At 31.6% G+C, this 23,566-nt stretch overlaps 1 protein-coding gene and 1 long non-coding RNA gene across 2 annotated transcripts; both read left to right on the plus strand.

Annotated features, from left to right (window-relative positions):
• The first annotated feature begins 890 nt into the window (after positions 1–890).
• On the plus strand, positions 891–2,023 carry LOC108471488 (serine/threonine-protein phosphatase 7 long form homolog). Its single transcript, XM_017773100.1, has 3 exons — positions 891–1,231; positions 1,351–1,489; positions 1,772–2,023. The coding sequence occupies exons 1-3, from the start codon at positions 891–893 to the stop codon at positions 2,021–2,023; spliced, it is 732 nt and encodes a 243-aa protein (XP_017628589.1).
• Positions 2,024–15,613: 13,590 nt separating this feature from the next.
• LOC128292858 (uncharacterized) lies at positions 15,614–16,411 on the plus strand. Its single transcript, XR_008282815.1, has 3 exons — positions 15,614–15,840; positions 15,907–15,981; positions 16,259–16,411. It is a non-coding gene; the product is annotated as an uncharacterized LOC128292858 (long non-coding RNA).
• Positions 16,412–23,566: the final 7,155 nt, after the last annotated feature.

Here is a 23,566-nt window from a genome sequence, read left to right on the forward strand (position 1 = left end):
AATGTTTAAAACTTAAAGAAATTAAATATATTAAAAACGTTATGTATAGCGAATTTTAAAATTTTAATATATTTAATATATTTTAAAAATTAAATATATTAAAAATGTTAAGTATAACCAATATTAAAATTATAATATATTCAATTTATTTTTTAAAATATATTTTAAAATGTTAATATATTTAATATATTTTTAATAGGAAAAGAGAAAATGAAATATATATAAAATTTTAAAAATGTAAAAAATTAAATATATTGAATTTTTAAATATATTAAAAGGAAATGTTGAGTATAACCAATTTTAAATTTTAATAACTGAATATATTTAAAAATATTAAAATTTTGAACACATTAAAAAAATAAATCTATATATTATATGTAAGATAAAAGTTCTCGTATGTAAGATAAATTTTCGAGTTTAAATATACCTAATTTATATTATATGTAAAACTCTATATATTATTATAGATATCAATTCAATAAAAATAAATTTTTTTTATTTTATATTTACCCATACAACCTATAGTTTCTTAGGATATTATTATTAATTTTATGTACTTTTTGTTGTTATATAGTTTTAATGCTTAACTATGATTAATATTTTATGACAAATCTTCATTCTATTATTAATATATTATTACTTATTTAATTAAACTTAAATAAAAAATATTTAGAAGGGCTACGTTGATATAGTATAAGTGTGATGTTTTTGTTTTCTCAACCTTTCAATTTTAGTCTTCAATATATAATTTTATGTTTAAATTATATAGATAATTGATTTATCATAATTTTATAAAAAAATTTACCATACAGGATGGCTATCGGGTTTTGAGGTCGCGGTTTCATTTTCCCAAGTATGATCCGGATGACCGGATCATGCCATACTTACAGATGGCGGGATTTGGGGACGTTGCATTGATCCGAAGGTTTGACCTAAGGGCGAACTTAATATCCGCCTTGGTTGAGCGGTGGTGTACGGAGACCCACACCTTCATTATGTTGTGCGGGGAGTGCACTATCACATTAGAAGACGTCACTATGCAACTTGGGTTACGAGTTGACGGTGCTGTGGTCACGGGTCGAAGCAATGTGTTGGAACCTTCAGTACTATGTCACAGATTGCTTGGACGGTCCCCTAATAATGGGGAAAGGAATGTCACATGCTTGACATTGGCATGGTTGAGAGCTAATTTTAAGGAGTTATCAAGCACTGCCACTGAGTACAAGCTGATGTGTGCTGCGCGAGCCTATATTATGCAGTTGATTGGGGGGTACTTATGCCAAACAACACGTCTAATAGGGTCCACTTAAAGTACTTGCCTCTATTGGAGGATTTTTCTCATGCTGGTAGTTACAGTTGGGGATCGGCAGTGTTGGCCGCATTGTACTATGAGCTTTGCCGAGTAACAAAACATGGTGCTAGTAACATGGTCGGTTGTTTGGTTCTGCTACAATCTTGGGCTTTATACAGGATGCCGTTTCTAGCGGCTGTTAGGCACCAACCATATTCGTGGCCACTTATAAATAGGTAAAAACAAAATTATACTTAACATTTAACGACTCATAACTGTGGGTTTAACATAACGTTTTGTTTCGATTTCAAATGGGCCACGTCTCCGGGAATTGGTGCAAGCCAAACATTAATCCGTCAAATGATAGAAACGTATGCCGGAGAGAAAGTAATATATATTTATATGGTTTAAGTAACGTTGATTTAACTTATCCGCTTGTAGTATGTGATATGACTTGACTCATTATGTTATATTGTGTAGTTCTTGTGGATGCCGTATTCTGCACTGAACATTGCAACCATTATTCCTCAGTGGGTTCATGCTGAAGCCCATATGTGGTGCATTAACACACCGGCGCTTAACTTTTCAACCGTTGAGTGGTACAATGGTGATCGAGTTAAGCGACAATTTGGGTGTAGACAATTTATGCCGGTCGAGCCAAAACAATTTAATGAAGTCCATGGTAAGACCATGAGGGAGAAACATACAACAGATTGGAGCGTGGAACATTAATATTTTGTAGCACTATGGAATGCCCGGTACGACAGACGACCTGAGATGCACTCGTGCATGTTTGACTTTAGTCCCTCAACTGAATATATGCAGTGGTACATGAGTCGATGGCATGTTTATTTATATGGTGGACAACTTATGATAGTACTGGGTCATGGCTACAGACATGGAAATCAACCTATGGGGGAGCTAGAGGATCAACATATGGTGGAGCCCAACTCGGAGGACTAACCTTTGAACACATCGGACCAATGGGTTGACGTTTTTTGTGATGAGTCGCAGAGCAGTTCATATCACTCAGACATTGCTGGTTCAAGTTCATATCACCCGGGCATAGGCAGTTCAAGTTCATATCACCCAGACATAGGCGGTTCGAGTTCATTTCACCCAGAGCAACCACCGATATCATTTGATATGTTTGGTAATAACATGTAAATTTCAAGTGTTATGTAATATTTCTTGTATTCGTTTAGGGTTCCACAACTTATTTATTAGTCTTTTTTTATATGATTGCATGATTGTGTGAAAATTTCATGAAGAAATTCTATGCATAAAGTGCTTAATTTGAAATTAGGGACTAAATTGAATAAGTTGTAAAATAGTATCATACAGCAACAATGACATGAGTTTGAAAAATCAGTAAAAATAGTAGAAACAGAATTAAATGGTGAATAAAATATGAAATTGAAGCTTGTTGAGCCTATTTTCATATGGAAGAATCATAACAGGTAAATGAGTTGTATTTTATAAGATATTTAAGTTTTAGTAGAATAGGGTCAGAGAGATTTCTGAATCCCCTATTCTGAATTTAGAAATTTACTAAAAATTGTACAAAAATAATTACGAGTCATAATTTATATGTACAGATTTCTTATTGAGTCTACTTTTAAGAAAAATAAACAACATAGTAATCTGAATTCTGTATAGAGAGAAAAGTTATTCGTAGTAAACAGAGGTCAAAGTAGTCAAATATTGAAACAAGGGAAACTTTAACTAATAAACTGTACTAATTGGCTTGACCAAAAATTCTGGAAAAAAATTAGTAAATAGATATATGAGTCTAGTTTCAGGGAAAATTTATGGATTTAAATTTTGAGTTTCGTAACTCGAGATATGATTTTTTTAGCGACTATGACGCTGATGAGCAGTTTATTACGAAAGGTGAAATAAATTGTTTGAAATTGTTTAAGTAAAAACTTAACACTAAATAATACAAACTTTATTTCTCAGAGATCATAAAATGCAAACATCAGGTACAACATTTAATTTCTTTTAGACTGTGAAGATTGACCAGTGTAGACATTTCTATGGGGACATTTGTTTCAATTGTGGCCAACTGTTCTACATATGGTGCAACGTTTTGGATCGACTTGTTCTCTTATATCCATGTCGTTCTGGATCCTCGTTTTTGTTGGTCTACCTTTGATTCTCCTACGTAGTGACCGATCTAGCAACATCTCGAACACAGGCGGTTGCACTTCCAATGTTGATACATCCCTTAATACGAGGAACTCGTTACCCCAAATACGCAACGTACGTTCAAGTGTGTACACATCGTCGATATATTGTTCAGCATTCAAACTGTAGGTAGCACACGCTGCAACCACATGTGCACACGGATAACGTAGTGTTTGGAACATCTCGTACTCACATCGCCTGTTTCGAAGATCAACTCCGTAGGACCGTGGCGGGATCCCCGACCGGCGACCATATACTCTGTCACTCGAAAAGTTTCCAAATTTCAGGAATATAGTTCTGCATTCATCAACCTAGCCCTTTCAGCATTCTCTTTCGTGGCATCCCTAATTTTTTCGACGTACACATGTCCTGCCTTTAACTGTTTTGCTTGTTTCAACCCCATTTTGCATTAAGGTTGCTAGCCTATAAAATGTTGCTGAAAAAACCGCTGAAATTGGCAAGTGACACGTACGCCTCAAGACAGAGTTAATGGCCTCAACTAGGTTAGTTGTCATTTGACCATACCGGTACCCCTCGTCAAAACATTGAGCCCACTGGTACGGCTCCATGCTACCTAACCATTGTCTGAGAGGAGGATTGGACCCCGCCATATCAGTCTCTAACCTCGCCAACTCATGTCTGAAACGGTGTGCTTCCAGCTCGTATCCTACGTATGTATTCCAATTTTAAGTTATGTTACAATTTGATTTAGGAAATGGACTCAAAATAATTAGAAATACAAATTTAAAAAAGATATTTTTACCCATGTTCACAATTCGTTTGCACCAATCTTTGTTCTTGTACTGATTGTGGAAGTTGACAGCGATGTGATGAATATAATAGACGGACCTCTATGGAACCTCAGATTGTCGAATCACAGCAATAAGACCATTCGATCTGTCGAAGATAATGCAAATGTTGTCTTCCCTGACAACATGTCTCCGTAGGTTTTGAATGAAATACGCCCACGATTCAGAGTTTTCAGACCCCACGATGGCAAAAGCGATTGGTAGTACATTTCCGTTACCGTCTTGTGCAACCGCAATCAGAAGTATCTGCGTGTATTTTCCATAAAGCCATGTTCCATCAACTTGCACTAGCGGTTTGCAGTGGGGGAAGGCTCTAACGCATGGATCGAAAGTCCAGAACAGTCGATGAAAAACTCTTCTCCCCAGTTCCAATTGTCCATTAGGGCCTCTATAAGGCAACGTTTGCAAGTCCACGATAGTTCCTGGGATGTACTCCACCATCGCTGAAATCCAACCCTGAAGTTCATTGTATGACTCATCCCAATCACCGTACAATTGTTGTATAGCCATTTGTTTCGCCAACCACGCTTTCCTATATGAAACTCTGTACTGAAATTGAGCTTGCATGTCTGCAATCAATGTTAACACAAGAATGATTGGATTATCTTTCACTAGTGGCATGATGCAGTTGCAAATACTTTTGGCAACCAATTTCCAGTGGTCTTGAGACATACGTGCGACACTACATGTATGACACCCTTCTAATTTTCATATTAGCCACTGTTGAGTCATCTGTATAAATGCATCTCGAACTCGCCAACCACAACCATCGCTGACTCTCCAACATTCCCCAACATATAATGTCGGTGTAGATTTGACAACCTTGTAATCAATCGACAACTTCATACTGTATTGTTTGATGGCAAACACACAGTCTGCCTTGTTCTCGAACTATTTCCCAACGAATAACTCCTCGAACTGTGAATTTATCGCCAATCTATGAACAGGTACTATATCAACGTACTCAGGAAACTCGGGTGCATGCGTTGCATTTGGATCTACGTTCAACATGTCACCCCCAGGTTCATTTCGTAAAATAATGCCACAACTTGGGTTACTGAATGAAGGGGCATAAACATCTTCAACCTCTTCTAGGCCTTCATCATCGATGTCGTCCGAAACCTCATCAACATCGGGGTCAGTAAAATCTTCAACGTCTTGATCAAAATCTTCATTATTATTGGTCATTTCTCTGACATTTGCCTCTGTGCTTATTATTACCTTTGGATGTATTTGTAAACGGGGACCAGAGGTAGGGTTGTTATACGAACTCCCACCATAATTAGAATTTTTGGGCATCTGTGATGTCCCTTCATATTCTAATTGGTCTGTCCATCCAACATTAAGATCAAAGTCAAATTCGCGATGTTGACTTACTAGACTAACATTCACAACAGGCTCTAAGTCTTCTAACTCGGCAAATAATTCAACTGGTTGTGGGTTCTCACTCCCAATCGGCCACCATATTTCCATCATAGTGCCTAAGTCTTCATCATCTAACAGCTGCATCTCACAAAATTTGAACGGATCTGTAGAGACTGAAAACTTGTAAAATAATTTGGACATCGCCCTTCCACAACGGATAGCTATTTTCGCACTGATCTTCCTTTTCATTTCTGCTAGCTCCACATTTTTTTTGAACCACAAACCTACTCTTTGCCGACCTTGAAATACACAACCAACATCACCTTCTATAATTTCACCATAAAAAATAACATACACCAAAAACACCTCATTATTCATCTTGAATAAATTTTTTTAACTCTCCTACTTAACACAATAATTTCACCATTATATATATGGTAGAGAACCAAGAGATAGAGCCATAAAGAATGGCTCCACCAAAATAAAATATTAAATATTAAATTATTATATTAAAAAAATAAAAAAGTACACTATAAAGTGATGGAGCCATTCTAAATGGCTCCACCAAATAAAATATTAATTCTTACAATTTTAAATTTAATTTAAAAACGTTTGAATATCTTTAAAATTAAATTTAAATTTAATAATTTATAAAAATTATATTTAAAATTTAAAAAATTTAAAATATAAATTTAAAATATTATAAAACAAATAATAAATTTGAAATGTCATATCTTTAAAATAATATATTTTAAATTATTTCAAAATCATAATTTAAAATAATTTAAAATCATAATTAAAAAATTATAAAACAAATTAAAATATACATTTAAAATATTATAAAACTAATAATAAATTTAAAAGGTCATATCTTTAAAATATTTAAATGTTTTATATTATTAAATATTTTAATATTTAAAAATAATATTTAAATTTTTAAACAATGATTTAAAAATAATATTTAAAATTTAGAAAAATAATTTTAAATATATATATTTAAAACTTAAAAATATTTATTATAAAACATTTCAAATATACATTTCAAGTTTTTAAAATTAATAATAAGAAAATAAAATAAAATAAAAATAAATAAATAAATAAAGATAAAGAAAAAATAAAAAATGTGAGAGAAATGACAAAAGTTTAAAAAAGTAAAAAAAATTTAAAATATATATTTAATGTTTAAAAATAATATTAAAAATTTTAAAAACAATTTAAAATAATATTTAAAATTTTAAAAAATATATATATTATAAAACATTTCAAATATACATTTTAATTTTTCAAAATTAATAACAAAAAATAAATAAATAAATAAACCCTTTATATAAGATTGATTTTCTTTATTTAATATTTAATTTTATGTGTTGTCACATCACTGACATGGTGTGGTTTTATAATATATAGTTTTAACTTTTAATTTAAATTTTTACTTTTTAATATATATATTTTTAAATAAATTTATTTTTAACAAATAAATCTTTTATTAACAAATATTTTTATTTTCTAATTAATCAAATTTCACTTTTTAATTAAAATATTATTTTTAACTTTTAAATAGAATTTAAAAATAGTTTGAATATCTAGACTTTTTATAAAAATAACACAAAAATTTAATTCATTATCAAAATAATTAATTTTTTAATTAAACAAAAGTGACCTAAAATCTACAGTAAAAGTTGGTGGAACCAAATTAAAAAATGGGTCATTTTGGTAATTAATTAAATTTTTGGGTTATTTTTATTAAAAAGCGAATATCTTTAAAAATAATTTAAAATCATAATTTAAAATATTATAAAACAAATTAAATAATATTTAAATTATTATAAAACTAATAACAAATTTGAAAGTTTAAAATATTTAAATATTAAAAAATAATATTTAAAATTTAAAAAGTAATTTCAAAATATATATTTAAATTTAAAAATATATATATTAATAAAATATTTTAAATATATATTTCAAAAATTTTAAAATTAATAATAATAAATAAAATAAATAAATAAAGACAAAAAAAAAAGGTAAAAGAGTTAAAAAGTAAAAAAAAAATGCTGACATGGGCAGACTGGTGGCGCCATTTACTTTGGCTCCACCAGAAAAATGGGTAATTTTTTTAAGTCCTCCTATGTTTTAAAAAATTTCAGTATTTTCCTAGTATTTATACAGGTAGCACCATTCTACATGGCTCCACCAAAAAATTAATTTTTTATGGTCTCTGCTGACGTGGCAAGCTGGTGGTGCCATTTAATTTGGCTCCACCAATTTTTACTGTTGATTTCAGGTCATTTTGGTGTTTAATTAAAAAAGTGGGTCATTTTGGTACATAATTAAAATTAAAAGGTTATTTTCATAAAAAGGCCCGGAGTTACAGGTAAGCCAGAGACAAAATTCATCGTTGTAACGGCCAATTCTTAGTGGAATCAGAATAGTTGTTTTGAGACAAAAAATTGATGTCATAAAATTTATTTTTATATTATTTGGTGGTCTACGGCATGTTAGAATTATGGTATAAAAATTTTGTTAAGAAATTTTATCGTTTATATGCTCAATTTTTGAAAAAAAACTAAATCGCATAAAGTGCAAAAGTTGTGTTCTATTTGCTAAAAGTGTTAAATAGCTATAGAAATTTAAAGTGGAGGTCCTTTTGTGGAAATTAGACCACTAATTGAGTTAGTTGATGTGCATGGCTTAGTAATCGAGTAATTTTTAAAGTTACGTAAGGGTAATTTGGTTAAAAGGCAATTAAAGGTAAAATAAACAAAAATAAGCTATCATCTTTCTTCCATTCTCTTTGTGCTAGCTGAATATCACCATTAGAGAGGAGAAAATTTTTGCTCAAGCTTTTTCCTTTGCATGTAAGTGAAAACTCATCCTGTTTTTGTTGATTTTTATGTTTTCGGGATCATTGTAGCTTAAGCTAGCTAACTAGGAGATTAAATTGCAAAAACTATTGAATTGTTTGAGATTTTCCATTGATGTGTACAATAGATTTTTGAAGTTTAATGGAAGAATATGAGTCCTTGTTGTTAATTAAACAACTTTTGTTAAGGGACTTTTGATGAAATTGTCAAATAGGGGTTAAAGTGAGAAATGTGAAAATGTTCTGTTAAATGTGTGAAATTGTGAATTTTATGGGCTGCTATGGGATTTTATAAAATTCAGCTAGGCTTGTATAGGGAAGAAATGGCATGAATTTCATTTTACGAGCCTAGGAACTAAACTGTAAAAAGGTCAAAAGTATAGGGGAAAATGGTAATTTTGCCATAACATGAAATTTAGATTGAATTGAATAGAAAGTGAATTAAATTAGTTAAATTTGATTATATAGGTCAAGATAAGTAACCTTCAGAATTAAATCTGGGAAAAGATAAAGTCGTGGACTAAACGGTCATATTCTCCGTTTGAGTTTGAGGTAAGTTCGTATAGTTAAACAATTAATGTTTATTTATTTGATTGATGAATGTTATGATGGAATTATTCATATTTATTGTTGACTTTTGAAAAGAAAACTAAATGTTCAAACAAGTACATCGCAGGATTGAGTACAATCGTCTTATGCAAGTGATGAATTAACTGATAAGACCATGGTTGGACCATGGCAATTGTCGAAACCATTTTTTTATATTTGAAAAAAACGGGGATCGACTTTTAAAACAAAGTGTGGAATCGCCACCAATCCTTTTGCTTAGGCGTGATTGGATCACCGAATAAAACATTTTATTCCATTTAAATCAATTTTGGCCGACGTAAATTTAAAAAAAAGGGGTTCGAGATTCGGTTACATATGAGGAAGGATTAGCACCCTTACTACGCCCAAAATTGGTACCAAATTGATTAAGTACTGTCCTTATGTCTAAGATTTAAAAAGATTTTGAAATATGGTTCCTTGTAAAATGTTTGAGTGGTTCAAGCTGGTCATCAAAATTCTCTCGTTTCAAAGGTATGTAGCATCACATCTAGCACGATTGGACACAATTTTTCATACCTTTGAGAACACAATTGATTTTTGACCTCCAAAAGCTCTTAGGTTAAAAATTATAAAAGGATATCCAGATATTTAGTCCAACGAAAAATCGAAACCCAGCACGGTAGGGCATGATTTCTCGAATTTCCAAATATTGAACATTGCCTTGTTTTTAACAAAAAATTTAAATAAATGATTGTAAATTATCTCAAAACGCATTGATTTTATTTGAAATAAAATGGAATAATTGATTTTAAAGAACCGAAAACCATAAAGTAACATTTTGTAAATCAAAAGAAAAAATAATAATCATGGGATAATATTGTAACACCCCTATCCCATAACCGTCACCGGAATAGGATGAGACGTTACCAGAAATTAGGAATCAGATCAGAACAGTAAAATTTAAAATCTTTTCTTAAATAAAAAATTATTTATTTATATAACTAATAGACACAAACAAAGATCGAATTTAAAACTTATAAAAGTAAACTTCCATAAGATGTCATATTCGCATGGCTTATAAACAATAGTCAAAATATCATTCTATTTATAGTCTATCCTATACATGCCATAAGCTAAGTCCAAATCACATGATTACTACAATAGTAGATAGTGTGACGAAGTGCTGACGATCCCCGAGCTAATAGTAAGAGTCAACGATCTACAAAAATAAACAGAGAAACATAACATTCAAAGTAAGCTTTCATAAGCTTAGTAAGTCTTAAGCAATTTAAACAGTTGAACTTAGAAACAAACCAAATGTTCAAAATCACATAACACTTTCTGAGTACAATACTATTTGGCTAATTATGCATAAACACATATCATTTTACTCCGTTTATACTCAAATTCATATAAACATAGTATTTACAAGCTTCCGGATTAACTTTAATTCTTTCAAATTTCACTAGTGTATCATTTCTTACCCACACTTACTTTCAACTTTCATAGTTAAATAGCATATCGAAAACTATCTTGTAACTTTGCATTATAACTGAATGCACACATATACGAATATACATATGAATTTACAACATCTTTTCATATGCTTCTCATTACACATTCTTAATTCCCGTCAGATCAATCTCACATATAATATATATATATCACATACCTGAATCACTTAATGTGTAATACGAGTTCAATTTATCATCTTAGCATAGGATCTCGTAGTCATATACTTTATCAAATTCACTAACACTTGGCCTGCGAGGTATAAAACCCAAACATAACACCAGCACAAAGCCTACGGGACTTTAAACTCAGATATAATACCAGCACTAGGCCTGCAGGATTTAACCCGGATATAATACCAGCACGAAGCCTGCAGGATTTAACCCGGATATATTACCAGCACAAAGCCTGCGAGATTTAACCCGGATATAATTCCAGCATATAGCCTGCGGGTCTTTAAGCCCGGATACACATCAAATATCATACATATTTGATCATATATTAACACATCTCATTCAACATATCACATTAGTAGTCATTTGCTACATTCGGATATAAGCTCCATATGAACACCATCATTTACATTTCGATTCAAAAGTCTTACATAAATATCACATATCTATTTCACCACTCAAACTTAACCCATAGTGACCATTTGACTATAAGTCATATACATAAATTATTTATCGCACAACTTAATTCAAGTAGAACCAAAAGGTCACAATTCACCTAATATATACATATTGCTCACCGATCCGCACACAACCTTTCAAATTAGCAATTATAAGTTGGTTCCGCACATAGCCCATCTTTATCGATAATTTACGATGGTTTTACCCTTACTCACATATATGACATAGGCATTTTTACCTATGCTTCTCAATTCACATTCATGATTCAATTCCAATCGATTTAACATGCATAAGTACATATCGCATACCTGACCAACTTAATGTATTGAACGAAATCGATTGTCGATTTAACACAAGGTCTCATAGTTGAACATAAACATGAAACCATTTCTTATATGTTCGATTCACATCAATCATCAAATTCTTTTAATTCACATATACTTAATTAGGTTATTCGTACTGAATAATTTACTTTACGAATCGAATCCACATATCGTATTAGCCCATAGTCTTAAAGCACCACACTTTTAATAGTTTACCTCATCGAAGTTCACATTTAATCACTTTAGTGCCAAGCCATATTTGGCTACCACAAAGGACTAATAATAATAATTTTATACACATCATGGTTTCCTTTAAATATTTAATAATCACAAATCGTGATATCTCTACCAACACATATACGACATAGTTTACTCATTGTAACACTCATTTAGTGCATCAAATTTCCAAATCCAATTCAACTTAAGCATAATAGCCATAATCGGGTTATAGCCTTAAATCATTACATATTCGGCACATTAACTAAATAAAATTTACATTCTCTTTGCCATATTAATTTAACTCTTAGGCATATAAAAAGGAATCAAGCTTAAACACTTAAGAACTTACCTCGAATGTTGCCGAACGATTACAACGGCTATTCGATTACTTTCTCTTTTCCCTTATCCGAATTTGTCCCTCTATGCTCTTGAGCTTAAATTCAAAGATTTTAAACTAGTCATTATTTGACTATTCAAGCATCACTTTATAAATATAATATATATATATATTCGACTTTCACACTTACTGATCATAGTAAGCTTATAAGAAATCAATAAGCAACTCATTAACAAATTTTTGTCAATGTTTACCACATAATCATAATTTCACTACAAGCTGTCTTCTTGAGCAACAGTCACTAAATCATTTATAACTGGAGCTACAAAACTCCAAATCAAGTGCCGTTAATTTTCCCTGAAAATAGACTCATATATATTTTATCCATTAAATTTTAAGAATTTTTGGTTTAGCAAATCAATACCAGATTTTTCTTAAATTTTCCCTTGTTTCACTGTTTGACTAATCTGACCACTCTTCACTACGAATCAAAATTCTCATTGTACAGAATTCAAAATATGTTCTCGTTTATTTCATTTGAAACTATACTCATTAAGGAGTCTAAGCATATAAACTTCATCTTATAACCATTTTTGTACAATTTATAATGATTTTATAAAAACAGAACAGGGGATCTAGAAGTCATTTTGACCCTGTCCCACATCACTTCAAATATCTTATTATTGGAAATTATTTTTCTACATGGTTTCTTTTATAAGAAACTAGACTCATTAAGCTTTAATTACATAATTTATTCAGTTTCTAAATCATCTCCCACAATTTATGGTGATTTTCGAAAATTACGTTACTGCTGCTGTCCCAAGCAGATTTATTACCAATTCACTCTTTCACACATAACTTGCATTCATATTATTTAAACATGTATATCACCAATCAATTTCATCAAAATTTCACTTAAGCATAATCTCAATACAATACATCATGCTCAAATCATTATTCAAGTTCAAATTCGGCTAGCACACATATACATACTAGCAACTAAGTATTAACATTGCATTTCATACTATAACCGAATGTATAGCTCATCGAAATATATTTATTCATGTTCCCTTAACACATATTGGTCAACTAGATCATGCATTATTCTTTGGCACATTTGGTCATTACAGCAATCACCTATTTAACTTTCAAGCATTTTTATACTAACATTTCTCCCAAGGCCAAATTCATATACAACCTTTAGTACTCAATTAAAGTTTATATTTTAAGTAATTTATTTACACAACATTACCCAAATATCCATTTACTAAGCATTTTAACAAATTTTTCTTCAACTATCCACACATTCGGCAATCACATAATCGAACACTAACCCTTAACTTCCAAGCCAAAACAACTAGCAAACTCAACACATCCAACATAAATTTCCATGCTAATGACATCAAAACAACTACTAAGAATTTCAAGCTCCTTGGCCGAATTTCAATCTTCCAAAATAACAAAAATTTGAACCATGAAATAGGTAGAATTCAAACTAACCATTCAATTCATGCATGAATTTCCAAGAGTAGCTTTGTACATACCTCAATCTAGCAATCTCCTTAGCCGAAAATTTTAACAACAAAAGGAAATTTCTTCTCCCCCCTTTCCTAGCTACGGCAATGGAGGAATAAAGATGAACCAACTTTGGTTTCTCCTCCCACTAACACATTACCATACTCTTTTATTCATCTTTAATTCATTTAATATATATTTTTATTACATATTTCTCACCGCTAATAAATATAATAATATTAAACCATGCATATAATGCCCATACTTATGAGCTTGGCCGGCCACTAGCATTAAAAGTGGCAAATTGACATGCAAACCCACTTATTTGCATCATTCAATAATTAATCACTTAAAATAAGCCACACATATATTCAAAGCTTCTCACATAAGTCCTTTTTATTTAGAAACACATTCAAATTGACAAAAATCAAAGCATTCAAATTTCACACATGCATGATCACATATTTTAGACATAAAATATTATATTTAATTATTTCTGCGATTCGATTTAGCGGTCCCGAAACCACTTCCCGACTAGGGTCAGAATAGGGCTGTCACAAATATACATGCATAAAGTACAGCTCTCGGTGAACGAAGATAACACAACCTTACTTAACCAATTAACCAAACAAACAATTTACCCAAAATATAACCAAATTCACAAGTATGGGTGAACAACAATTGATTTAATAATACATAAAAACGAGTAAATGTGATGTAGCAAATATACATGAAATAACGTAAAGACAATTAATACATGAGATACCAAACAATATAAAACCCATATGATACAAAAATAATTTCTAAAAATGATGGATTGACGAGCAAATAACATATGCTAGAACTTGAAATAATTTATAAGAAAAATAAAGAAAGTATATAATTTTAAAAATTTAATATTGCAAAAAGAAGATGTTTAAATCAAATAATATGCCAAATATTTAAAAATATCTTTATATAAAAAAATTAATAATATACACACAATTAAAGAGAATTTAAATAATACATAAAATATGAAAGGATGGTAAAAACACATAATAAAATATGATTTTAGGAAACCAATTATGTACACAATGGATTTAAAAGACATATACATATATATATATATATATATAAATAAATTTAGAAGCAATTAAATGTAAAAATAGCATGGACTTAAAATATGAATTATAAGATTAGATTAATTTTGCTATAAATTATATATGTAATGATTTTAAAAAATATAATTATGTATACAGAAAAAAATTATATGAATAGAATACATGAATTTAGCAATGTATATAGACCAAGCATATGTACCAATATATATATGCATATATAATAATAATTTAAAAGATATATAAAATACGTAGGATGTTTCTTTAAACAACAAAGACATACAACAAAATATAGGAATAAATTTAAAAGAAAAAGATTAATAATATACATGGCACTCTATCATGTATCATATATATACAATAATGTACAAAAAAACAATTTAAAGAAAAAATATTATACAAAATGTTAAAATGATATGATATAAAAAATAATGACTTTAAAACAAAACACAACTATCAAAGTAGCTCAAAATACAAAATAAATAAATGAGAATTTAAAAAATGAATGTGAAATGAATAAAAAATGATGAAAAAACTTATTTGAAATAAAATTAAAATAAAAGGGATAACTTACAAATTCTTGAAATTAAATTGAGGACTAATGCGCAATGCGCACGAATTTACAGGTACCAAAGCTAGAAATATCCCCGATCTTGAAACCCTGGGCCATATTGTGGACCAAAATGAAAACGCACGCAAATTATAGAGCCAAATTTAAAAAACAAAGTAAAACAAATAAGGCGCAATTGAATGCTTGCGCGAAAAGAACGATCTAATGCGCAAATTCCCCGTTCTAAACAAAAGGGCGCTGATCCGACCTGTCAATCCGGTTAACGCGCGGATCCTTATAGCTGTAAACAGCATCGTTTTTACTATTATTAAAGCTAAAACACATTCAATCTGCTACTTCCCATCAAAATTGAAGAAAATCCCTAACCCTTTCATTCGGCCGATCCTCCTAAAGGCCAATCCCTAGCCTTCCTATCACCAACACGAACAATGGCTGACGAAGACTGGCTTGACTCACTCCCTGGTTTAGAACCTCGTCTCAGGAGGTTTCAACTGTGAAGAATCCAAAGGAGGAGGTTTCAATGTCGGATTTGAGCCTTAACGGAGAAGAAGCTCCGATGGCACGAACAAGGTAACCTCTCTCCCTCCTAGTCGATTGTGGGCTTCATCGGCTGCTAACGCACCTCCACCACCACAGTTTCAGCCAGATCCACAAAGATCTGCCAATCCTTAGACCAGAGGAGCCAACGTCGACTGAACCAACACCAAAACAGTAAATGAACTCTCTCTTTTTTTGATTCGTCGAATAAATTCAAAATAAAAGTAAAAAATGAAAATAAGAGCAGAGAAATAATCTACGAATCACCTTTGGTAAACTCTTTTTGAATTGATTTCTTTTTTCATATATGCGTGTGTATTTCTCTGGAAAAAATTAGCTCCTTTACACTTGATTTCATTCGGTTTTATAGTCGAAAAATAAAATAAATAAATAAATAAATAATACAAATTTAATTGCTGTCATTTGCTGGATATCTGCTGTGTGTTGTTAGTCCGTTGCAAGTATGAAGTTCGTGGTACCGCTGACATGGCGAGGCCGTTCGTGGGGGTGTACGGAGGAACAGAGGAGTACGTGCAATGTGGCAAGGCCGCTCGTGAAGGCTGCGGCACAAGGGAACCCTAGGGTTCCAGAAGTTTCAATTTGCTCGGGTCATTTGGGCCTTTTTAAGATTGGCCCTTATTGTAAAATGAGTTTAAATTTTGGGCTTCAATTGTATGTGGGTTAAATGTAAATTTGGACTATGGACATTTATTGGATTTTTATTTTGTTATTTTGTTATTGTTTTTTTTTATTATTTTGGTTTTGGTATGGGCCCGGGCGAAATGGGCCTATTACAGCAGTATTTGTATGTAAGACCATGGCAGGGCCATGGCAAATTCACGTGTAAGACCATAGTTGAACTATAGCACAAAGAAAATGGTGTACTCATATCCGTAAGCCGTTATCAAATTTGGAATGACAAAGTAAGTATATTTATCGATATTTAAAGAAATTAATAAACTCTGTAATAATACGAGGTGATCTGAATTATTACGGATTAGTAAATGTATTTGTGTGAAATACGGAAATTAGTACATAGTGATTGAATTCATGCATGATTAACCTACTCGTGTTTACATGATAGGTTATTGGCTGAATTGGAACTTGTTTATGTTTATTTATGCTTATTTAAATTGTGAATGACTTGGTAAGTTACATTGATTAGTATTACGAACTTACTAAGCTTCATTGCTTACTTGGTTTATGTTTTCGTGTTTTATAGTATTTCAGAAGCTCCCTCGATTCGATAGCAGTAGGAAATCATATCGCACTATCAAACTCTCATTTTGGTACTTTGGACTTGGTATATTTTGGGTTAAATGGCACGTATAGGTGTTTTGGTTAAGGTAGCCTATATGTTGGTTGTGTAATTAGCCAAGTGAGTTGGCGAGAGAATGATATATATTTTGATATGTAAATATGTATATATGGCCTTTTGATATGTTTTGTATAGTGGCTTTGTGAATGCCTTGTTGTGGATTGGCGTCTTATGTAGCAAATGGTTGGAATTGAGATGAGTATGCATGATAAGTTATAGGCACAAATTCTCATATATGAATTTGACCTTTTAGGTAGTCTTTGTAAGTATGTTTGATGTGTGTTAAAGTGGTTAAGTGAATGTGCTTATGGATATCATGTCGTATGTGTGATAGTGTATGATATAAACTTGATATTGGTTGGCTTGAAGTGTTTATTTATACCATGGTTGTATGTGCATTGTTGAGTTTAGGTTGGCACCATTTTAGGTGAGGAAAATCGCTTAGAAAATAGCCTATTTCTGTCCACACGGGTAGATACACGGGCATGTGTCTTAGCCGTGTGTGACATACGGCCAGGTGACACGGCCGTATGTCCCCTGATACTTATTTAGAAACCAAGTCAGTAGCTTCAGATGGCCTAGGACATGGGCGTGTAGTCTGGTCGTATGGCACAAGCCAGTTTACCCTCCAGTTTTCACATGGCCTGGCACATGGGCTTGTGGTCTAGCCGTGTGACCCAAGTCAGAGAGTTACACGGGGTCAGACACGGGCTGGGGCACGGCTATGTGATCCCATTTCGAATGCCCACATGGCCTGAGGCGTGTCTCTTGGCCGTGTGAGACACACAGCCTGACCACATAGGCGTGTGTCCTCTGCATTTTGAAAAATTTTCATGTTTTTTTCTAAAAAAATTTCTTGAGTGCTCAGTTTAGCCCCGAACCATTTTTAATGTTTATTTTAGGGCCTCGAGGGCTTGTATGAGGGAATATATGAATGAATTTGAATGGTTTTTGATTTGAACGAGAACTGTATATGAAATGTTTGAATGATTGAGTTATAAGTTCAGTAATGCTCTGTAACCCTGTTTAAACATCGAATACGGGTTAGGGGTGTTACAATCGTAACTCATTTCCATTTCCATTCAGGAATCATAATAGGTTGTAGTAAACCTGTTGGTACCTGATGTTCTGCTTTCACCTACTAACAAATTAAACATTTAGCTACAAACTCATAAATTTCCCGTTTCATACCCGACCACCAATACATCAGTTTCAAATTACAATACATCTTCGTACTACCCAGATGAATAGAGTACATGCTACTGTGAGCTTCAGAAAGAATATCATTTTTTAAATCTAAATTATTTGGAACACAAATTATATCACGATAACGTAATGTACCACTATCATCAACACTGTACTCTGAATCCAAATTATTCTGAACCATCTGTCGTTTCAACACCAACTTTGGATCATTATCTTGCAATTCTTGAATCCGTTGCAGAAACATAGGTTTCGTTCTCAATTCTGCTAACACAAAACCATCTTTATTAAGAGTTAAACGAGCGTTCAATGCTCGAAGTGCAAATAATGACGACTTTCGATTAAGTGCATCCGCAACTACGTTAGCCTTTCCGGGATGGTAATCAATAACCAGATTATAATCTTTCAGTAATTCTAACCACCGTCTCTGTATCAAATTCAATTCTTTCTGAGTCATCAAACACTTTAAATTTTTGTGATCTATAAACACATGACATTTCTCACCGTATAAATAATGTCTCCAAATCTTCAAAGCAAATACAATCTCGGCCAATTCAAGATCATGCATAGGATAATTCTTCTCATCCGACTTTAATTGTCGATAAGCATAGGCTACTACATTTCCTGACTGCATTAGTACACAACCCAAACCATTGAGAGATGCATCACTATAAACAACATATGCTACTCCAGATTCGGGCTGAGTTAAGACTGGGGCTTCCGTCAACATTCTCTTCAGCTGATCAAAACTCTATTGGCACTTATCAAACCGAACAAACTCAACATTTTTCTGTAATAATCTGGTCATCGGCAAAGCAATAATTGAAAAGTTTTTAACAAAACGTCGATAGTAACCTGCTAAACCTAGAAAACTTCACACTTCTGAGACATTTTTTGGAGTTTTCCAGTTTATCACAACAGAAATTTTACTTGGATCAACTCGAATCCCATCAGTTGATACTATGTAACCCAAGAATCCAACCTCACGAAGCCAGAATTCACATTTACTAAGTACAACTACTTTTCTCTTAAAATCTGTAGTACGATCCTCAAATGTTGTGCATGCTCAAATTCTATCTTGGAATAGATTAGTATATCGTCAATAAACATAATAATGAATCTATCCAAATGAGGTTGAAAGATCTAATTCATTAAATCCATAAAAGCAATAGAGGCATTAGTCAAACCAAATGGCATTACCAAAAACTCATAATGACTGTAACGAGTTTTGAAAGTAGTCTTTGGCACATTACAGTCTTTAACCTTCAATTGATAATACCTAGATCTGAGGTCTATCTTCGAGAACATTGCGGCACCTTTTAAGAGCTGGGCCTCCCAAATGAGCCAACAGAAGCTCGAAAGCTGAACAGAAGCTTGTAAAAGCTAAACAAAAACTCATAAGAGTTGAACAGAAGCTCAAAAGAGCTAAACAAAAGCTCGTAAAAGCTAAACAGAAGCTCGTAAGAGCTAAACAAAAAGTAAAACACGAGAGTTCACAATAAATTTTGAACCCCAATTTACTTGGGTAATTTTTTGATATCTTCCTCCAATACCGTCATACGCCAAATCAAAAAATGTACTCAAATCTCGTGTTCCATTCAAACTAAATATCCAATTTAATATTAGAATTCCAACAATGACTCATTTCCAACAATAGAATAAATGCATGATATCTTTCATCAAATTTGTACATATATAAAAATTTTAACCGTACGAACTTACCTAGACTAAATTATAGTAATTGTAGAAGTTTAGGGACTATTCTACTATTTTTCCTTTTTCACGAGTTTCTACGGGATCTTAATTTAAAATATAAAATTATTCATTCATTAGCATATATTTCACTTATAATTCATTCACGAGTTTCTACGGATTTTGATTTAAAATATAAAATTATTCATTCATTAGCATATATTTCACTTATAATTCATTTCACAATTAATACCCTTTTATTTGTCAAATTTACATAATTACCCCAAACTTTTACAATTTTTACAATTTAATCCTTTAATTAGTTAATCTATCAAATTAACTCATTTTCCTCAATCAATAATTTATTCAAATATTCCAAGCCATTATGCAGCCCTAATAAATCAAAAATTCACTATCAAACCCTAATATTTTAACCTTTTCACAATTTAATCCTAAAATCAATATTTAACAAAATCACTTTATAAAATCATCATACAACAAAATCAAAGCTCTAAATATATGTTATTCATAAAAAAAAATCTAATATTTATCAAGGAAACTTCCAAAGTTTTTAATAAAATCAAAAACAAAGGTATGGTTTAGTTAGACCTAATTGTAACAATCTCAAAAACATAAAAATTACAAGAAACGGGTAAGAATTGAACTCAATTGAAGTAAAAATAGGTAAAACCGGCTTAAGAAGCTCTCCCTATTTGAACCAAAATTGAGTAAGAATTGCATAAAATATCTTCAATTTCCATTTGTTTGTTTTAATTTCAACAATATTACAAATTTTCCATTAATTGGCTTTATTTTAATATTTTTTTCTCCTTATGCCACCTCATCTTTTAATTTAGGCATAATTGTTTCTTAAGTCGTCCCTCATTTATTAATTAAGCCATTTAGTGACTAAATTATTATAATTAACAAGTTTTGTACCTTTTTCAATTTAGTCTTTTTTAATTAATTAACTATCGAAACGTTAAAATTTTTCATCGAAACTTTAATACTACCTTAATGACACTTCTTAAATATTTATAAAAACATTTACGGCTCGGTTTATAGAAACGAGATCCTGTTACCTCACTTTCTAAAACTACTTGACCTAATTAATCATTATAAAACACAAATTACCAATTCAAAAACCTTTTTTAAAACCATATTTGACTCGTAAATGTTAAATAATAAATTTACAAGCTTACTCGCCAAATTTAGTGGCCTCTAACCACTATTTCCGACACCACTAAACATCGGGTTGTTACATTGTTTCTTTTTATTTCCATTATTTCTAATCTATTTTATTTTTTCTTTCAGGTCTATCGAGTCGAACAATTTAAATATAATCTTGGTTCGATGCCACTATAAGCAACTTAGAAAAATCATAAAGCAATAGAAAAAGAATTAAATAGAAGAATTTCATTAATAATATAATATAAGGTATATTTTAATTTAATAAAAATAAAATAATCACTACTTGAATATTTAATTTTAAAAGTATATAGGGTATAATGACGGTTGAATAATTAAATTTAAAAATATGAAAAGCATATATATTGTTCAATATTTGTAATTTTAAAATTGATACTTTTGTATGGATAAATGACTCTTTTTTTGTAGTAGAGAGAAACAGCAATAACGAGATTCATAATAGATTCATACAACACATATAAAATACATTTTTGAATACAAGAAACAACTTAGCCTAAGGATGATGTTGGATCCTCAGTATTTGAATAGAATAGTTTAGCAGTGTGCATAATTTTAAGAAGCAAAAATAGCTGGGATACTAAATTATAAATATTAAACAAGATTTGGTAGCATGGTTTCATGTAACACTTATTTGGGTAGTTCCTTCTTCACCTACTGAATATTCAATTGCTTCAAAGAATATTAAATGGGGCTTTAATTCATCTTTAGATCAGCAAAGTTGAATTGTGAGACCTTGTAGCTGTTACACTTATGTCATTCCGGAATAAAGAAAGAAAGAAAGTCAACTGTCCCCTGCACTTTTACGCCCACCGGTGTTGATGTTGAAGTAGTGGTTACCAAACATGAATGCAGGAACCTTGCCACTTCCCCCATTTCTCAAATTTCCCAGGCAAATTATCGTTTGATGTCATCTCTTCTTCGCATATTACTCCAAACCTGGATGAAGTTAAACACTCCAGCAAAAACATCAGCAAAGCAATGGGGGCATTAGGAAAATAATATTAAGGTCGGATGTTTTTCAGAACCATAAAAATGGAAACTAAATATTTTTATTGCGAATTGAAGCTCTTCCAGCATGGTTTTGAATGACAAGAAGCCCAAATACAGAATTAAAAAAATACCTGTAAATTAACAATGAAACACAAGTGGGTTAATGAGTTAACGTAATATCCTTGTTTTATCAAAGTAAGAAATATCAAACACAACCAAGATAGCTAATAAAAAACAGTTAACCATATGAGCAATCAAATTTGTCTTGATATATAATTTCAGATTGAAACATTGACATAGTTTAAGAGAATTGGGTTTCTATATCATTATTAAACTGATGCAATTAGCCAATATTAACTTGTTAGTGTCACATGAAATTACAGTGTAGGATTGCATTAAGGTTTAAGAGCATTTGTAAAATAGGAAATTGAAATGCCCCAATAATACTAGCATATTTATGGTACACAAATGTGGACCAGAAATCCACTGAAGGATTAAATCAACAAAATTTTCTATAATTTGCCTGGAGACTGAATGTATGGTCAACAAAATTGCAATTTTTATATTATATATACCCAAAACAATACTGCAAAAGAAAACAAGCGAATTGAACATTTTGGGCAACGAGAAGACAAGAAAAGAAGCTTCAAAGAAAGAAATGGGAAAAAGAGGGTACTTAAGTAGTTTGTCCGAATAATCTCTTTACAGGAGTGATATCCGTAATGATAAGATCGCCTGGAGAGAACAAATAAAAGAAGTTGAATTAAAGGATGAAATTTTTGTCAGGAGGTTTCGATGTTGTTGGGAAAAAAAAATTTTGACAGATACAATTTCCACGGAACAGACAACCATGCAATCATTATCGACGAAAACAAGGGCCAGTTCAGCAGTTCCCAATTTCCAACACCCCCTCTCTTGGACCCCAAAACTGTGATAGGCCTAATAATGGCAAAGACAGTGGAACAAGGCCCATAATAATGTTGATTTTCAGCAATGGAACCCAAAGCACAGTCCAAATTGGATCCTACTGTTTTTTTTCCCCAAGGGATTGTTCAAGTTTAAACTAATTAGATAGCATGTCAAGGACATAAATTATTTATAACTATACCACTGATTAATTGACCCCTTTTTATTATTTTATTGTAAATCCAGAAGAAAATGTAGAGGCGTGGCAGGGCAGGAATTGAATTCCTGGGGTAATAAAAGATTGAAAGCGACAGTGCACCTTATATCCAAACGGAGAAGTACAAGATTTCATTTTCCAATTTCTTCACTGCAGCAACGAAGAAAAGGGGCGTGGCCAATTACACGACAGCTAACTATGTGGCAAAATTTATATGTCAAGTT

This window comes from Gossypium arboreum, chromosome 5 (genome assembly GCF_025698485.1).
Source record: "Gossypium arboreum isolate Shixiya-1 chromosome 5, ASM2569848v2, whole genome shotgun sequence".
In the NCBI taxonomy this organism is placed as follows: domain Eukaryota; kingdom Viridiplantae; phylum Streptophyta; class Magnoliopsida; order Malvales; family Malvaceae; genus Gossypium; species Gossypium arboreum.